The sequence below is a fragment of the Haemorhous mexicanus genome, chromosome 4, assembly GCF_027477595.1.
Source record: "Haemorhous mexicanus isolate bHaeMex1 chromosome 4, bHaeMex1.pri, whole genome shotgun sequence".
In the NCBI taxonomy this organism is placed as follows: domain Eukaryota; kingdom Metazoa; phylum Chordata; class Aves; order Passeriformes; family Fringillidae; genus Haemorhous; species Haemorhous mexicanus.
In genome coordinates, this window is record NC_082344.1 from 52,043,396 (window position 1) to 52,060,804 (window position 17,409).

The 17,409-nt window shown below is 35.9% G+C and overlaps 1 protein-coding gene across 1 annotated transcript in view; it reads left to right on the forward strand.

Annotated features, from left to right (window-relative positions):
- GABRA2 (gamma-aminobutyric acid type A receptor subunit alpha2) overlaps nt 1-17,409 on the forward strand; it is a 64,489-nt gene that overhangs the window by 24,337 nt on the left and 22,743 nt on the right. The window contains exons 3-5 of the mRNA XM_059844895.1: nt 1,591-1,658; nt 14,261-14,481; nt 16,775-16,857. Of these exons, the coding sequence (XP_059700878.1) occupies nt 1,591-1,658; nt 14,261-14,481; nt 16,775-16,857 (372 nt within the window). The remainder of the gene's footprint in view (nt 1-1,590; nt 1,659-14,260; nt 14,482-16,774; nt 16,858-17,409) is intronic.

Sequence of the window (17,409 nt, forward strand, 5' to 3'; positions counted from 1 at the left end):
AGAGCAGGGCAGACTCAGCACCTTTTCTGTCCACTGACTTAAAATTTGTTTGTAAGAAGTTTGGAGTAGAAATCAACTTAGCTTGTGTAAGGATGCTTCATAAGGGGTTCCAGAAGTCTCTATCACACAAATAAACATATCTCAGGACATGCAGAGGAATTTTAGGAGTCAGTCTTTATTTATTTGCTTAAAAAGCAGACATGATCCTGGGAAAAAAGATTCTTTTTGGTAGGAAGGGCTTTTTGAAGTCCTATATTCTAGCATTTGGCTGAAAAAGGAAGTTTCCTTGTAGATGAGAACAGATGAATATTCCTTGCCCATGCTCCAGAAGTTGTCTGAAATCACTGTATCTTTGCAGCTACATCCTTTTGAAAATGCACTGCTCCCCATGCTCATGGATCAGTCCTGGCCTTTTCCTGGAGGCTAGTAGAGACTCTGCTGTCATGAGTGACCATCACTGGTTTCTCCCAGTGAGGAGCAGGGATTATACTGTTGGCCTCCATATAATTAGAAGTAAATTTGCTTGTATCATGTATTTGTTAAAAGGCAGCTTTCAGGAAAACAGAAACTATTAGCTACCCACATTTAATAATGATTAAATGTGGAAATATAATCACAATACAACAGCAGGATCACTCATACAACAGGCAGTTGTATTATTTTTGGGAATGGGAAATTCTGCGATGAGTCAAATTGCACCTAGTTATATTCAAATTTTTCTTTTCCAATCAGCAGCTGGCTTTAAGGCAAAGAGTTCCTTGTGTTGACTGTCTAGAATGCTGACTGTATGTCTAGAATGCAGACTAGGGTTGGCAACTGCTGTTAAGAAATTTCCTGTGCATAGTACCCCTCTTAGAGAATATCATTCTATTCTGAGCCTAATTGAAAACTGAAGATAGCAAACTAAGCAGTTATTTTTCCCTGCAGTACAATATCTAATATTCTGATTTCATGGCTGTCTGACTGCAATGATTGGAAAGGACATATTCTCAGAGTGTTCACAGTACCACAGCAATGTATCAGGAGCATTGCCTATCAAGGAAAGGAGCTGTTATGTTAAAATATGTGCCACTTAAAAACACACCCAATTGAAAAGTAGGATGCTGTTCTGTTACATTTGGTACAATCAATAATTTTCTTGTCTTTTTCTTTCAAAAAGCTCTTAAGAATGTAGAAAACAGCCTTCAACCAGAAAGGCTTTAATAGGAGAGATCTGCAACAACAGAGGTAACACCTCTGCAACAGAGGCATTTTGTGTTCAGAGCTCTCCTTCCATGTTAAGTCCACGATGCTGTGGTTATTTTTGCTGATAGAGAAACGGGATATATATGTGTGTAGTTGCTGGTGATTGTATAGCTGAACAAACTTAAACAAACTACTCATTGGGACAAATGCTTGTTTGTTAAACTCTGTGTTAAGTGGGAGAGAAACTCCCACTTATTTACAACAGGACACTGGTGGGGGTGGGGGGTAGTAAATAAGGAGAGAAACCTGTTCAAAATGTCCCATAATCTTACAGAAGAGTTAGAAAAAGTACTGTCAGTTTAAAATGTTTGCTTGTTTTTTTTTTTTTTTTTCTTTTTATATCAGATAGTATTACTGAAGTCTTCACTAACATCTATGTGACCAGTTTTGGACCTGTGTCAGATACTGATATGGTGAGTTCCTGAATCTTTTGCATATGTGGGTAAATGGTGTGAGAGATATATAAACTTCCTTTAAAACTGTATTCTTTTACTTATTGTGGATGAATTTGAAACAATCTCACTGAAATCAGAATGTGCCAAACCCCAGTTAGTTTGAAATTTGAAAATTAATTTATGGACTTTACATGATGAGTGTCCTTGTGTTAGCTGTTTAATTTAGACCAGTAAATCTTCTGATTGTCCCACTGACTGTACTTTGGTTTATATTCTGGAGCAATCTTGATATGGATGAACTGGATTCCTCTTGCATGAAAACCTGGAGTTAAAGGAGCACTCTTAATATTGGCAATAGGCTGAGGGACCTGATGGGAGTCAAATCTAAATTAAACTTCTTGGAAGACACAGCTTGGAAGCTGGGTCATCAACATGATTGTGGGGTTTTACAGACCTGTCCTTGATAGTTGGCATTGTTTAGTAAGCATTTAAAGAAGTCAGTGACATTAAAAAAGAAAGAAACTTTCAGAATATTGCTCTGGATTATAAAGGATTGTTTTTAGGCTCACTGCAAATAATACAGAGATTAGGGAGAATGTTTCATACTGGGTGGAAAGACCTGATGGATATAGCTCTCTAAAAGGAAAGGGAAGGACAGTCTCAAACTTACTTTACCTGTTATGCTCCTGTTTACTTCCCTGGTTTAGGGGAAGGTGGTTTAATTGACTCTGGGCAATATGTAGGAGAGAATAAAATTCTCAGAAGAGTCATCAACAGACTTTTACTTGCAAAATGTAGAACATCAAGATAAAATAAGATGCTTGACTCATGTTAAAACAACATCCAGGCAAAGTAAGTACTTCACTTTGCTAAACTTTAGTTTTGCAAACTTAAACTTAGCCAAGCTTAACAAATCCAGATACAGGGCACTTAATAAGGCATTGACAGGAATTTTTTAGTCTGGCTGACAATGTATTTTGAGAAGAAAGGGAGAAAGAAAGAGAAGGAAAGGATAAGAGCAGAATGATAATCACCATCCGTGGATTTAGTAACAAGACTCAATTGTTGCAATTTTGATGTCCTTTGGTCTAAATGGTATCTTGATCCATCAGGGGTGGAGGAAACCCACAAAACACAAATTACAGAGGTTTTATATATACTTAGCTTTAGATGGAATGCCCAGGCACCTTCCCTGGGGTGGGGAGTTTATTGCTGTCTTTTGCAGCACCTTCGATCTGTTGCAACACTGTGGATCCTGCACAGTCCTCTGGTGGAAGACCCCTGGAATTATTCTGGGGGTATTTTGGGTGTCTTTGGTGGTTTATGACACTTTCTAAGACATGACAACTGCCTCTCAGTGCAGTTGAGCCCCTTATGCCCCATCAGAAGGAATGAACATCTTCAGGCGTATATGTGAATGTCCCAGTATGTCCTCCAGGTGGGGAGGAGTTTTACAGCTGGGCCACTTGTGTAAGGAAGGACATCAGCATGATAAAAAGTATTAATCCATCTCACAGGATCTGCTCCTTTTTGGCTTCTTCCCTCATCTGTCTCAAACCCCAGCTTCTTGCTAAGCAAAGTTGCTTTGCCATGGTCACACACCTGGTGCTCACACCCTCTGCACCTGGGCTGTCACTGTGCTCACCCTCAGCCAAGCACCTGCTGCTTTTGCAAATGGCTGATTGTTTGAGCCATTAGCCATTAACATCTCTATCTCTCACACTACTCTTGCCAATCCTGCAAGAAATTATTTTTGAAATGTTTCAAATATTCTTTATTATGTATGAGACATATTAAATACTACATTGATGTATCTGTAGATATCAAAAATTAATATTTTTTAAAATCAGACATTTCTTTTTCTATGAAAAAAATCAGGTTATGCATCATATAAAACAGGGAATATTATGATGTTATGACCAAGTTTATGAAGCTAAATTTTTCATGGTACATTGAACATTTTAAAAGTTATTTGCTTACTGGTAAGTTAAAAGTGATTTGATTACCAGGTAATCATAGCTTTGGAAAATATATTATGGTGGGGTTTTGAGGGTTTTTTTTGTGGTTTTTTTTTGTGTTTTCAACCTCTGTTTTGAAAGTTATGAATACACAGATAAGACTTCACATGAAAGGCCATGAAAGGCGATTTCATAGGAGAAATAGACTTTTGTTTTTATTACTGTACATGTTGCTGATTCTCCTGAGGTGTTTTTTTCTGATGATTTTAGGCTTATGAAATAACTCTTATTTTGTTAATAACTTTGTAAAAAAGGTATCGCATCTATGTACAAAGATGATATGAGTGTCTTGACCTTGTTGGTCTACTATCTCATGACTTTAGAGCAGTGAAGTCTTGCATTTATGGTAGTTCTGTGTAACAGGAAGATGATACTAATCCACTTTTAAAGATGATTACTGAGCCACAAGGAGACTTACCAAGGCTGTGCAAGTCATCTTTGCTTAAATGGAAAAGTAATGAAAGCTCCCTGAGCTTTCCCTCCCTCCCAACACACTCCTGACATCAGTGGATAAATGTATGGAGAGCTCTGGGTCTATATGTCTGCCTATTTGCACAGACATATAGACAGTGCAGGAAGGGGTCAGGTTCTTAGATGCTATAGCTCTAACAGATCTATGCAGAGGTGTTAATCAAAACAGAGTGCAGTGCATCAGAGTGGCAGCTGTTACTCTAATGGGTAGGTTTATTTGCAGATAAGTAGATAGATAAGTAAGAGCAGTTTAATTCTTATTACTACAAGCTTCAGGGTTAATTTAGCTTGTTCTGTTGATAGTCATAGAATAATTTTGAAACGTATGAGCAGTCAATAAGAAAATTCCAACATGTGAGTTTTGAAATAATAGCTTCCAAACCATCACATATTCTGTCGAACATGAAGGTGACATTAGAGTTTAAACCATGAGTACTTTTTCATTTAGGAACTGCATGACTGAATCAATAATTTAAACTACTATATAGAGGATTCATTGATAATTTCTTCTGTAAATGTTGGAAACTCTGAGATATTATATTTTTAAGAATTTCTTCCTTAAAAGGCTTTATTGGAAGAATAAGTTTGACTCTTGCCCATGTCCTCTAGAATTTTTAGAGGATCCCAAGCTCAGATTTTTTCAGGAAGGTTGGGTCCCATCTCCTGAAGTCCTCTGCTGGCACAATGTGAATGGTGAGGCCCTCAGTCACATGAGGTATTTAGGCTGAACACCGCTGTTGGCCAGAACTCTTAGGATTATTGCTGCCCCTAGGATTCCTTCCACTGTGGTTTCTTATAGGAATAAAATCATGAGGTATGTTACTGCACCCCTTTTCATGATCTGTTTTTTAGTGTTACTGCACCCCTTTGCATGATCTATTTTTTTCCTCCTTGGTTAGTATATTGTGAAGAATAATGGTGCTTCGAAGAAGAGGGCTGCTTTTGAAGACAGGAAGGGGACTCACTGACATGTGAGGTGTTTAATATGCATTTACAATACGGAAGAAGGAAGGGACAAACAAGCAGTGATGGGTGGGTTGGAGCTAAGGGCACAGTTCTCACGTAGTGTTGATACACAAAGTTGATAAAATTTAATTCTAACCTTTGTTGTTGCATTGCTATGAATTTGTGAGGTTTCTGTTTTCCTCCCTAGCTGCTCCCAATGATGGTAATATGGTATGGTGCTCGATCTGTGACTCAGTCATTGCTGAGTGTGGGTTTTTATTGACATTTGCTGTATTTTTCCAGTATCACAACTTTGCCAAAAAATCATTATGTCCAGGGGAATTTGATCTTTGACTGATTTTAAGCTAGCTGGAGTTGCTGTTGATAAATTCAGGAAGTAGAAGCTGAGGCTGAGATTTTTCTCTAAATGTGTTAAGAGTCAAAAACATTTGGTCCTTGTAGTGGATTAACATTTTGACTAAGTTCAAAAGATGCAGTTCTGACCAAATTATTCAGCTACCAAATGTGTTCTCTCTTGGCCAGGAGCCAGTTGCCAACTGTGCTTCAAATGAACAAAAATATTTTGGTATCTATACCATTCGTGTCAAAGGAAAGCTATTGTATGTCAGCCACTCTATTTAATGTCAAATATGCAGTGCCAATACATAGGGATTTTCAACTTCCTTTTGCAAAGTAACGAGAATCAAGGAAGGCAAAGCAAAACACTGGTTTAAACAGATTTTACTTTCACTCTTCTTTTTGAGCTGTTGTTTCTCAGAAATGTTCAAGTTCAGTATTGTGATGCTATGCCTTACAGGCTTCCAACCCAATCAGTGATAAAAATTTATTTTGACATTAGCCCGAGAGAAGAAAAGCTGCATTATTTAGAAAAACAAACAAATGAAAAATTGGACAGAACAACTGAAAAACAAGGCATCTCTTAATTTTCTGAAGTGTTATAGGACTAAATTCTTGCTAAGGGGCTAATTAAAGCATGTATCATGAAATGAAAATGTTTAATATTTGAAAATTCAGAGGTAAGAGATGAACTTGTTTGGACTATAATTTGTAGGATATAAAAGGATTGAACATTAAACCTTATTTTTTCTTCTGTTTTTAAAAATTAATTGTTTGAAATCTGTTAGACTGTACCATCATTAGAAACCTACATGCTGCTGACTTGAATTTCATCACTGAAAGCTATGTATTTTTGCCTCTTTCTCTCAGGCTTGGTGTCATTCCAGGCTCTCCTGACACTTAGGCTCCTAAAATTTCTCCTACAGCCATAGACATAGTGCGGATGTCTACAATTGAAAAAATTATACATATAATAAATGACACCTATTTACTCCTCAAGCAGTACTTATTTTATGTAAGACAGATTATGTAGGTACTGAGTCCCTTTATATAAGGTCTGCTGTGAAGAACGTTTTGCCAAGATGTAGCAAATTTTGCCTCAGAACAGTCTTTCTGATTGTTGTTGGGAACGGTCTTTCCTGCTTTCCTCCAACACATGGTTAGTAGGTGGCAGGACTTGAATCAGTTTAGCTTGAATATTAAAACTAAGAAGCCTTCTGAAACTTTTGTATTTCTACTTGCAGTCTTAGATTTTCATTGTTATTGGGGAGTTTTGTTTATTGTGGTTGCACCTTTATTACCAAGTCGCTTGTAAACAACAGTTTTTCCTAATTTCTTGATGATAGACTTCCTGGTTTTCCCTTTGAAGTCAAGGAACTGGAACATTTCTTGTAGAGATCATCATACACAGCTAGTTCATCACTACACACCCTTCCATCTCATCAGTTTTCAACTGGAATGTCAATAAGTGTTTCTGATTTTTCAAATACAACGAGATTAGAAATTTTCAGTGAAGGCTGAAAGTCAAATACAGAAATAATCAGAAGGATTGTTGCAGCATTCATCATTACAATTGAGGATGGTTCTTTAGAGACAGTGACTGAACTTGGAACCCTGTTTCTTTTTTTCAAATTTCCCCATTTCAGTTTGTATTTCAGGTTTTGTTTGGGGATTTTTTTCTATACAACTTATTTTTAGCTCTGTTTTAGATTCTAATTATTAGGTAGAATTCCTTAAGAGAAGCTTTACAGAGCTGGTATGATATGTAAGTCTGGACAGAATAAGGGAATGCATCAAGATGATTTATTTTTCAAATAGACTAAAAAAAAGTACTGCAATTACTTTTATGTAGTTATTATTTGAACTCAGTAAGAGAAGGCTAAAGAGTAAAGAAATGCTAAATACACTTGGAATTTTTGGGGAGAATTGGGGAACATCTAGGTTGTGTTTTTATAATTTATATGTTTCTGAAAAGTCAATATGTTGTTGGCTCAGGTAATTGCCTTTGCAAGTTAAATCCATACACTGAAATTTTGATGAGACTATCTCACATGATCTCTTGCAGAGTTTCTGTCCTTTTATTCTGTTGGGAAGGCTTTTTCCTCCGTGCAACATCCTGCCAAGGGAATCAGTATTGGAGATTGATTTGTCAGAGGCTGTGTCCAAGCCTGTCACTGCTGTTAGGTCTCTCTGTACTTTTGTTTGGATTCCTGTTCTTGGCACCAGGCATCCACCGTGTTTCAGGGTTGCTCTTTCTCCATGTCTGAATAAAAAAGGGATAATGACAAGTGTTTTTATTTTCAGTGACAGCAGAAAAACATTCTGTAATCTCTTTTCTACGTAATCCCTATTCATACCTTTTACAGAACTTCCTTATCCTCCTTGGTACTTCTTTTAGACTCAAAGTTGACTCTACATCAGGTATATGGAAAAAAGAGAGAGAAAATTATTCTGAGAAGGTCCTTTTCATAAATGAATATGAATAGAAAGACATTCTCTTCCCTAGACGCTATCATTCAAACTGGTTGAACACATTTTTTCCGGATTTTTTTTTAATACTTCATGTTTCGGTTAAATGCTTAGACAAAAATGACTGAAGTTGACAGATAGTCAGAAATAAAAGGCTTGAAATGAGTTCTTCCAATAGAGAAAAATTGTGCTGCAATTCCCTAGAAATATTCCACGTTTTCTTGATAGTATGAAAGGGCATATGTATCTGGCTGGCATTACTTATGTATTTAAAAAGGAATACATGTTTCTTTGAAATGCAGTGATAGGATTGTGTTTCAGTTTTTAAGAGGGCTGTTAAAGGTTTTGATAAAAACTAACCAACAGTGCAGTTTCAAAGCACAGCCCTCCTTCATCAGAATATTTTCAAGGATTCTAGTCACTAGTATGTAAGAGCCACGCTCTGAAAGACCTGAAGGGAATTTCTGTCTGTCTGCTGTTTCCTTCTGTGCTCTGTGTTGTGTACACATCAGGAGCTGGGTTTTGGAGAAGAGAAAATGGACTCAGTTTATTTATCTGTGCAGTGAGCTTTGATGCTGATACACAAGTGCTTGTACAGAACCTGAGTAGTCAGTGCTTATGATTAGAGCATTGAGGGGGTTTGGAGGAGAACTCTTTCAGTCCTTGTATTGTAAGACAATTGCTTGTTTTTAGAGAAGAGAAAAGTAGAAAGTGAGATGGATTGTTTGTCCGTTCTGGTAGGTGGGCCTAGGTAAAGCCCACCAAGCAGTGCAATGATGAAGTAGCTTATGCAGACTGCTGTAGTGTGTTAGTCCTTCTGTGTGCCATCTGCACCCTGCATGGATCTGCCCACAGAGACAACCACCAAGAAAACCAGCTAATGATGTGATCCTCCTACTGTAAAGCTAATTTCAGCACTCACTGAAAATATCTAGTGTGCAGGTTTAATAAATTGAATTGCAGAAGTTGCATCACAAACTTACACTCGTCACACCGACGAATATCAGGTTATGGTAAGAGTTCATATAATGGGTAGATTATTTTTCTTTAACTAATTACATTTTTTTTAATCATCTGTCTAAACTCCTTGGTTTTCTTGAAAGTAATTTTGATGCTTAGATACATACCAATCATGTTAGTATTCTGCTGCACCAAATACATACTAAGATTGTTAATGTTTTTAAACAAATCCAAAAGAAAAATTACATGTTTCCTTAAGGCATATATGAAAACTAGAATGTACATTTTAAGAACAAAAATGAAGAAATTATACTGATGTAAAAATAAATAATAATATGCAGTCCCTATATTAGCTAGGCAAGATTTAGGTCCATGAATTTGAACTGTCTCATCAGTGTATCAACCACAGTATTTCTAACTCTTTTAAGGACTCAGTGAAAAGCTATATGTGCCATTTCCCCTTTGCTTGCTTTTAATTTTTTTTATTTGCGTTTTTAAAGTTTTATATTTTAAAGTTTGTTTTTGTGGTTATATCAATATGTCTGTTAATGGCTTTAAGAGTGGTCAGGAAAAAGATAAATATACTTTAGATAAATGACTCAGAAAAATCTTTACAAGTAGGGAATGAGGAACTCTGGCTTGAACTATTCATTAAACAAAATGCTGTGTTCCAGCAGCTAATTAATAAAATGTTCCATCAGCTTCAGGACAATACTGCTTGCTAATGGACCCTTACAATTTTTAAGATATTTGGAACATGCCCATCTTTACTCCGGATGATAAAACTGCCAAAATTTGCCAACCATTATTGGAAAGGATGAAAGTACATTTTTTTTTGTTTGAACAGATACAAATCTGGCCTTGGCATTAAAAATAAAAAAAAAAAAAAAAAAAAAAAAAAAAAAAGACTGTCATGTAGTGGGGAGGGATTGCTTATACTCAGGTCAGTTAAAACTTCTGCCAGAGACACTAATATCTTTTTTATGGTGTGTAGTGTTATGCACAACAACTGCATATTAAAAGAGGAATAAAACTTCCTTGCCATTTTATTCTTCATTGAACTGGCAGAGTGTCAAGTGCTTCTTAAAACTGTAGCAAGACTCTCAGTGCCTGTACCTAAAATTTCATGTAAGGTAGTATAACACATACTTGAAAGATTATGTTTAATTGTACTGCATTAGAGTCTGGCTGTATTAGCACCATTTTAGACACAACACAGTAGGCAGCACTTTCTTGTCTAGAAATTATCACAGCAGTCCTCTGAAGACCTGGAAGTATGCTCCTGTGATTTTGTGGAGATATTGCACTATATACTGCAGAGTCCTTAGGTCATATCCAGAGAGAACAGGTGTTTTTCGTAGAATATTTGCAGAATGAATGAAATATCAGGTATTAATCTCAGTATTTTTTCTAGAGTCCAGATTTGCCTTTGTCACAGACATTAGACTTGACTGAAAAGTAAACATTGCACAGCATTTACCATAAAGTGGTATATATCAAACATATTGAATAGGAATTAGTCTCAAAATCTTTATGTAGCAGCTTTTTGTAGCTGGCTTTTTATCATATTGATTATGTACTTCAATTTACTTCAATGTACTTCAATTCCTTCCTATTTTTTAATATGGTAAACATCAGTAGGGATATTCCCGATCATAAGTAGAATAGATTTGGCACAGAAGGGAACATAGGATCAGTGAATATAGCACTGGGATGAAAAGGCAGGGGTTGTATTTTGCTTTAAATAATCATTTTAAATGGACAATGACAAAATTGAGATCTTAATACTTCCATTGGAAAAAACGCAAAGAAGTCTGCAGAAAGATAAGTTAATTAAGAACTATGTGGGATTTTACTACCATTGTGGTAAATGCAAACAGAAGGTGTTTGTCATCATTCACACCAAACCTTGGTTTATCCCGTTTCCATCTTCTAACTGAGATGTTCTGAAATAAAGATCTCCAGCACAGATTGGATGGTGTTACAAACCACCCTAAAAGTGAGGCTAACTCAGGTTCTTATTAATTGGTCCTGGGAGCAGATTAGGGTGAAACAACACTGAATGACCTGTGTTTATAAATACACATATATTTCTATTTCTATTTCATATTTATAATTTATAACTTATTTCTTTTTATATTTATATATGAGTTAATTTTGGAAAATTTTGGTTGCAATGGAAAGAGAGTATGTAGCCATTTTGGTTATTAGTATCAATAGCAATATAGCAGTACAAAAGCATATAAATAACACTGAAGAAAATTTCTAAGGAAATGAAAGAAAGAGAAGGAAAGGAGAATAGAAAGATATCACCACATATGGATTCAACAAGACTTGATGTAATTTCAATGTTTGTTAGTCAAAGTGATGGTCACAGTTTTGATCTGCCAGGGGTGTGGGAAGCCCATGAAACATAAAGTTAATATGTATGTTAGTATTAACAATGAATTAATATGTTTTCAGGTTTACAGTGGGACTGCCCAAACACCTCTCCTGGGGAAGGGAGCTTTACACTGTCTTTTGCAACACTATGGATCTGTTGCAACTGTGGATCATGTGCAGACCTCAGGTGGAAGACCCCAGAAATGAGTCTGGCAGCTATGGTCTTCCCCTGCCAGACCCAGCCAGGGCTTATTTTCAGCACATCTGTGAAGTTGGCTTTTCTTGTGGATACATTCGCTTCAGCCTTGTTTACTTCTCCTTAGACCTGAGAAAATGGGACAATAGTAGTGCCTTTATCTTATCTCAAGTTCCCATCTGGAGGCTTAACTTACTTTCCAAATTTCCAGGAATTCACAGAGGCATACTGGGGAGAGGGAGATGGGACTTCTGTGGTCTTAGAAGAGCAGTAGCTTCTTTATAGGGTTTGCCATAGTGGGCAAAGTCCTTTGGTGATTACCTTAACAGTGTTTGAGCCATTAACCATTACCTGCAGATCAGTCAGAGATTTCCCAGTAGGATCTCTCAAGGCTGCAGCTCTTTTTACTGCTCATTCTTTCCTGCTCATTCTACTTCCTTAGCTGTTGCCATGCAGCAGATGCAGGGTTTTGTGAAATGTTGCTGTTTTGATTTAGTGGCATTTCATGTCTGCTTTTTTTTTTCCTATTTTATTTCTCTTGTAATTCTTTTTATGTATGTTGGAAGACAGTGAAAAAGCAGGATCTTTGAAGTTCTTTATTGATGGAAACATTGCAAAAAGGTTCAGATTTATATTCTAGTCATTTATGTGCAGAGGTGTTTGTCAAAAGAACCTGTAGGATGTATCACTCACTCCTGTTGAATTTCAGTGGAATTTCAAAGTCTTAATCCCTTCAGGCTCTTCTTCCCGATTCTTTATACCTCAAACATCAGTCTTACCATAAAAATGATTTCTTGGTAAAGTCCCTCAGATGAAAGCTACAAGAAGGCTCTTAGGGCAATGTTCCTTTAATTACCTGGTATTTCTATCCATATTTCATATGCTCCCTTGCTGCTCCTGATCCTCTATGATATTATGCATTTTGTCACTTTCCCTGGTCGTCAACTGAACTGATAGGTAACTTGTTATTTGTAAATGGGATTTTAAGTCACATGATATCTAACAAATAAAACAACATACAAATCAGCAAATAAAAGAGAACAATTAAATGTGATCTATCATAGAGAAGTGAGCAAACCTCTTGTTATGAGACAGTGTCTCTAGCAGTGATGAGGTACTGAACAAAATCAAGTATAATATCAAAGAAATGCATGTTTTAGAGGTTCATAGTTTTGTATTAAACAAATATATTTACTAAAATTTTATTAGAGAAAATAGAAAATGGGATTAAAGAAAACCAAGCAAATAAATGTTCAGTGTACTGTCATGTTAGTTTTATTTAAGTTTATTTTAAAAATTTAAAGTTTTAATTAGAAAAATGACAAAATTTTATTACATTAATGTGCAACATCTTGGTATTGCTAAAAGCTGAGCTTCTGTTTTTTGTCAGATTAGTTTATAAGTATCCATAATTTCCAAAATACCTCTTTTAATTTGTCATGGTTCATTAAGAGAATTGCTTTCTCTCCTGCCCCTGTCATGCTCCTTCACGTAACAAAATTCTCTTTCCTTTATTCCTCATTGTCTCCTTAGCCTCTGGCCCTGACCTGGAAAAGGTCCTCACAGCTCTTTGGCTTGCAGACCAAAGGAGCTGAAGAGAGCTGTCACTTGTCTCTGTCTAGTCAGCACTCCTTTTGTATTGCTGTATGATTGATGGAGAAGAACCTTAAGCCTTGTTAATCAGCACACAAGGGAGCCAGCAGAAAATGATAGAGGCTGATAAGTTCCTTGAAGTCACATTTCTATTGAAATCCCTTGAACATTTTATATTGGTTAAATTTTATCAGGTCTTGTCCATTCAAAGTAATTTACTTGAAAATGGTCTATGCAGAGCAATTGCAGTAGTTCAGACTGTTGCAGCATACTAATATTTTGAAGTAATGAGAACCCATTTTGTACCTGTCCAACAAAACAAAATTGCACCAAGGTAGCATTTGCTAATACGCCGAATACAGTTTGCTTCCAGCATAGTTTTTAAGCTCTCCCATATCCAATTTTTATGCTGTGTTGACAGAAGCAAAACACTAATTCAGATAGTTGATGAATTTACATTATCAATGTTTAATCAGTTTTTTGTTTGTGTTGTGGTTTAACCCCAACCAGCAACCAACTAAACAGAAACAAAACCCACCAGATGGGATTCCCAGCCGGTTGACGCAGGCATCTGGCCCAGGTCATCAGTCTGTTTTTGCTTGCATCCTTTTTTCCCCACTGTACTGCCTTCCTAAGACTAAGCATCAGAACAAGGTTCACCAGGCAGTGTGTGTCACCTGTTAATCATCAGCTGCTGCTTCCTACCTATGTACTTTTGTTCATAAAATCCACACCACTACAGAGCCTTACATTCCTCTTTGAACAAATCTTATGTCATTCTTCTTGTATAATCTGTACCCCTTTTGGATTGCCTTGTTTCCTTACTTCCAGGCTCAGCCATTCTCCATGCTCTTGAAATGCTGGGTTACTCTACAGGAGAAGATACTGAAAGAACTATTTAATCTTGTGTATTTTTTTCTTACTTTCCTTCCTTACTGTGTTTACTGTAATTACCCAGGTCACAGATACTTTGTATATCAGAAATAGATATAAATATTGAAGGAGTTCAATCTATAAACAACACCTAACAATCATGAAGAAGAATGCCATAGCCTTAATACACTGACTTCCTGATTATTATTCTCACTTCTATACAATTTTTTGTGATGATTGTTCTCCCTTGACAATTTTGCCAAGGAAATTTGCAAACAAAGCTTTTCTATTTTTGTTCTCAGAAAGCAGATTAGTGTTTCATTGTGTCCAAAAAGCATATATTTGTTCCATTACAGGAGTACACGATAGATGTGTTCTTCCGTCAGCGATGGAAAGATGAAAGATTAAAGTTTAAAGGCCCAATGAACATTCTTCGACTGAACAACCTAATGGCCAGCAAAATCTGGACCCCAGATACATTTTTTCACAATGGGAAGAAGTCAGTGGCTCATAACATGACAATGCCAAACAAGCTTCTACGAATCCAGGACGATGGGACGCTCTTGTACACCATGAGGTATGTCTGTTCATCTCTTCTCCACTCAAGCTATTTCTTGATGGGATTTTTCCATTGAACAATTAAATCAAGTTTCAGGAGAACTCTCCTTTGTTTTATTTTTCTCTAAGCAGAAAGAAAGCTAGAAAAATGTATGTTTTGTTTCCAGTTCTGTTAGAAGACTCTTGGATGATAATGAGTTAGATCAGTATTCCTATGTGTGCCTCAATTTTTGTTAGGAATTGAAGATATGGAATAAAGTTAAGTGAGACCTTCAGGTAAAGTTTACCAACTCTGTCTTAGAATGATTAAAATAATGGAAGAGTTTTGCCTGTTTCTGCAGTCATTGTACTGAATATGTGAGCCCCTAAGCAAATTTTTTATTAAGATCAGGGGCAATAAAAAAACCAGGGCAAGAACGAAGAGGTAATAAGGTCCCAAATTCTTTCCAGCAAAAGCTAAAGGGAAAATATATCTTACTGTGTAATTATATAATTTAAATATTTAACTTAAAATTTTACTTTTTTTCATCTTGTGCATCATGTGTAGCTAAGATAAATATTTCAGGTGGTAAAATGTATTAAATTTGCTTAGAAAATAGAATATAGAATATGAAAAATTATTAAAAAATCATATATACACCGATATTAGTAGCATTTTTATAACACTGATTTCTTCTTCAGTAACTCTTTTGGCAATAATGTTACCTATGTGAATTTTTTTGAATATTTTACCCAAGTTTCCAGAAGTCCCTGACTTAGTTTTTTTTATTTTTCTTGGACAGTACTTAATACATTGAAGTTGTCATGCATATTGACATAAAATCCCCAGCCTAAGTCAGATAGAAAATGTGAGCTTCAAAGTTAACGTGTACTTGGGTACTTTTTCCATGCAGCCATGCCAGCATCCCTGAAACCCAGTTTTACTACACAGCCCTGAAACCCTTACACTACTGAGTGTTGATGGGCAGACTGCTGATGATATTGGATGATGTTGTGCTTGGAGAGATTCAGAAAAGTTTGCTTGAAGTAAATGCGGGCCCCCTATGTTGTATTTTTGCTTTGGCTCAAATTAATATTTGAGATTTATCTGTCTAAGCTGACTGAAATTCTATTTCTCCAGAGAGTATAATAATCATATACAATAAATTATAGGAAATACTGTTTGAAACCATTATGAAGCATAAGCTGGGTCAGGTTAATTATAACTGACAAAGCATTTTCATTACTTGTGAGTATGTTGGTTCTCAGGGTATGAGATTAATGTGTACCCTGATCTAACTGTTTTGCCTAGATTTTAAACACCTATTTTTATCATGTCTACATAAAATGATTGTGTGATTTACAACAGAAGCTCATGCAGTTCTTTCCTCTGCCTTCAGCTGTTTGCTGATTCTTATCTCTTGGTGCCCCTTGAATTCAGATAAACATTCCTGGGGAGTGGAGGAGTAGAAATAGGAAATACTTTTTGGTGGAAGACTGGGAGAATATGGCAGAGAATATAATGACTAGGAACCACTGGGAATACAGAAGGATGTAACTGATGTTTGGGGCTGGATAAAGAGGAAGAAAAGGCATACAGGTCTCTACCCAGGGAAGACTTAAAGGATAGGAAGGAGAAAAAAACATAGATTTTTTTCCTTGGCCTTTTTTTTTTTTTTTTTAATAATTGAAAATAATGGGGAAGTCCATGAAAAGCTTTCTTCAAATTGATTTAAATTATTTTTTATGACAGTAATCCCATATATGATACTAGGATATTTCACAAAATGGGCAAAAGCAGATGCTTTGTTTGCATACTGTAACACTTTACATAAATATAAAGAATAATCACTAGTAACATGGAGAATGAGCAGCAGCAATCTTTTGAAAGAACCCAAATATTTTTTCTCTGTATATTCCATTCAAACTGTACAAAAAAATTAATTCAAAAGACTGGAGTACAGTTCTTTGGCAAGTTAATTGTATTTTAGATGCTACTTTAGGAGCCGTAGTAGCACACAAGTACCACAGAATATTATGATAAGAAAATTATTTTTCTTAACAGCCTGGTAATACTTAATTTGTGTTTTTCTTTAAATGACCTTTGTTCATAATTTTGAGGTCAGCTTTTACAGGTTCTTGATATGATAAGTAAATGCCTTTCAAAGGAACACAGAAAATGGAAGAGGTAAAAGCTGATTTAAATTCTTGTTCGTTTAATGTAAAATTTCAATTCAGTCTATTAAATTGGCATGAACTCTGCTCATTTCTGTGGAACTGATTTTCTTGTCCTGCTAAATTACTTAAATGCATAGAGATCTTTTGCCTTTTAGGCTTACAGTCCAAGCTGAATGTCCAATGCACTTGGAGGACTTCCCTATGGATGCTCACTCGTGCCCACTGAAATTTGGCAGCTGTAAGTATATGATGGGAAGTGGAGCCTTTGATTAGTGAATATCTAACATTTCTCAGCATTATTTTGTTTCAGTAAATTTTTACATGAAAAATGTAAACCACAAGATGGGACTTAAAAAAAAAAAAATCTGTAACCTGACCCATCAAAATCTCTTTTCTCTATTCAAGTATTGTGTCTTTTAGTGTATTTTAAAGATATCATTACTCCAGTTAACAATAAACACCCTGCACCTGATCAATACTGCCGTGGTCTACTTTCATTGCAGTGTGCAAATCATACTGACCCACACAGAACTGGATGCACGTAGCCTGTGTAGCACTAACAAAGAGCAGATTGAGGAATTCAGTGAGTGGGTTTTTAAAATTTATCACAAGAACTTAGTTTCTCTTTATTGTTAATGATAATTTTAATGTTATTATTCAATGAACTAATAATGAATGGCTTCATGTGATAAAAAAATTCATTCTTTAGTGCATCTGCATGTTACAGACAGGTGGAATTTGACCTCACTAGTATTATTTTTAACAGCAGCATTATTTAACTTTCTTAGAT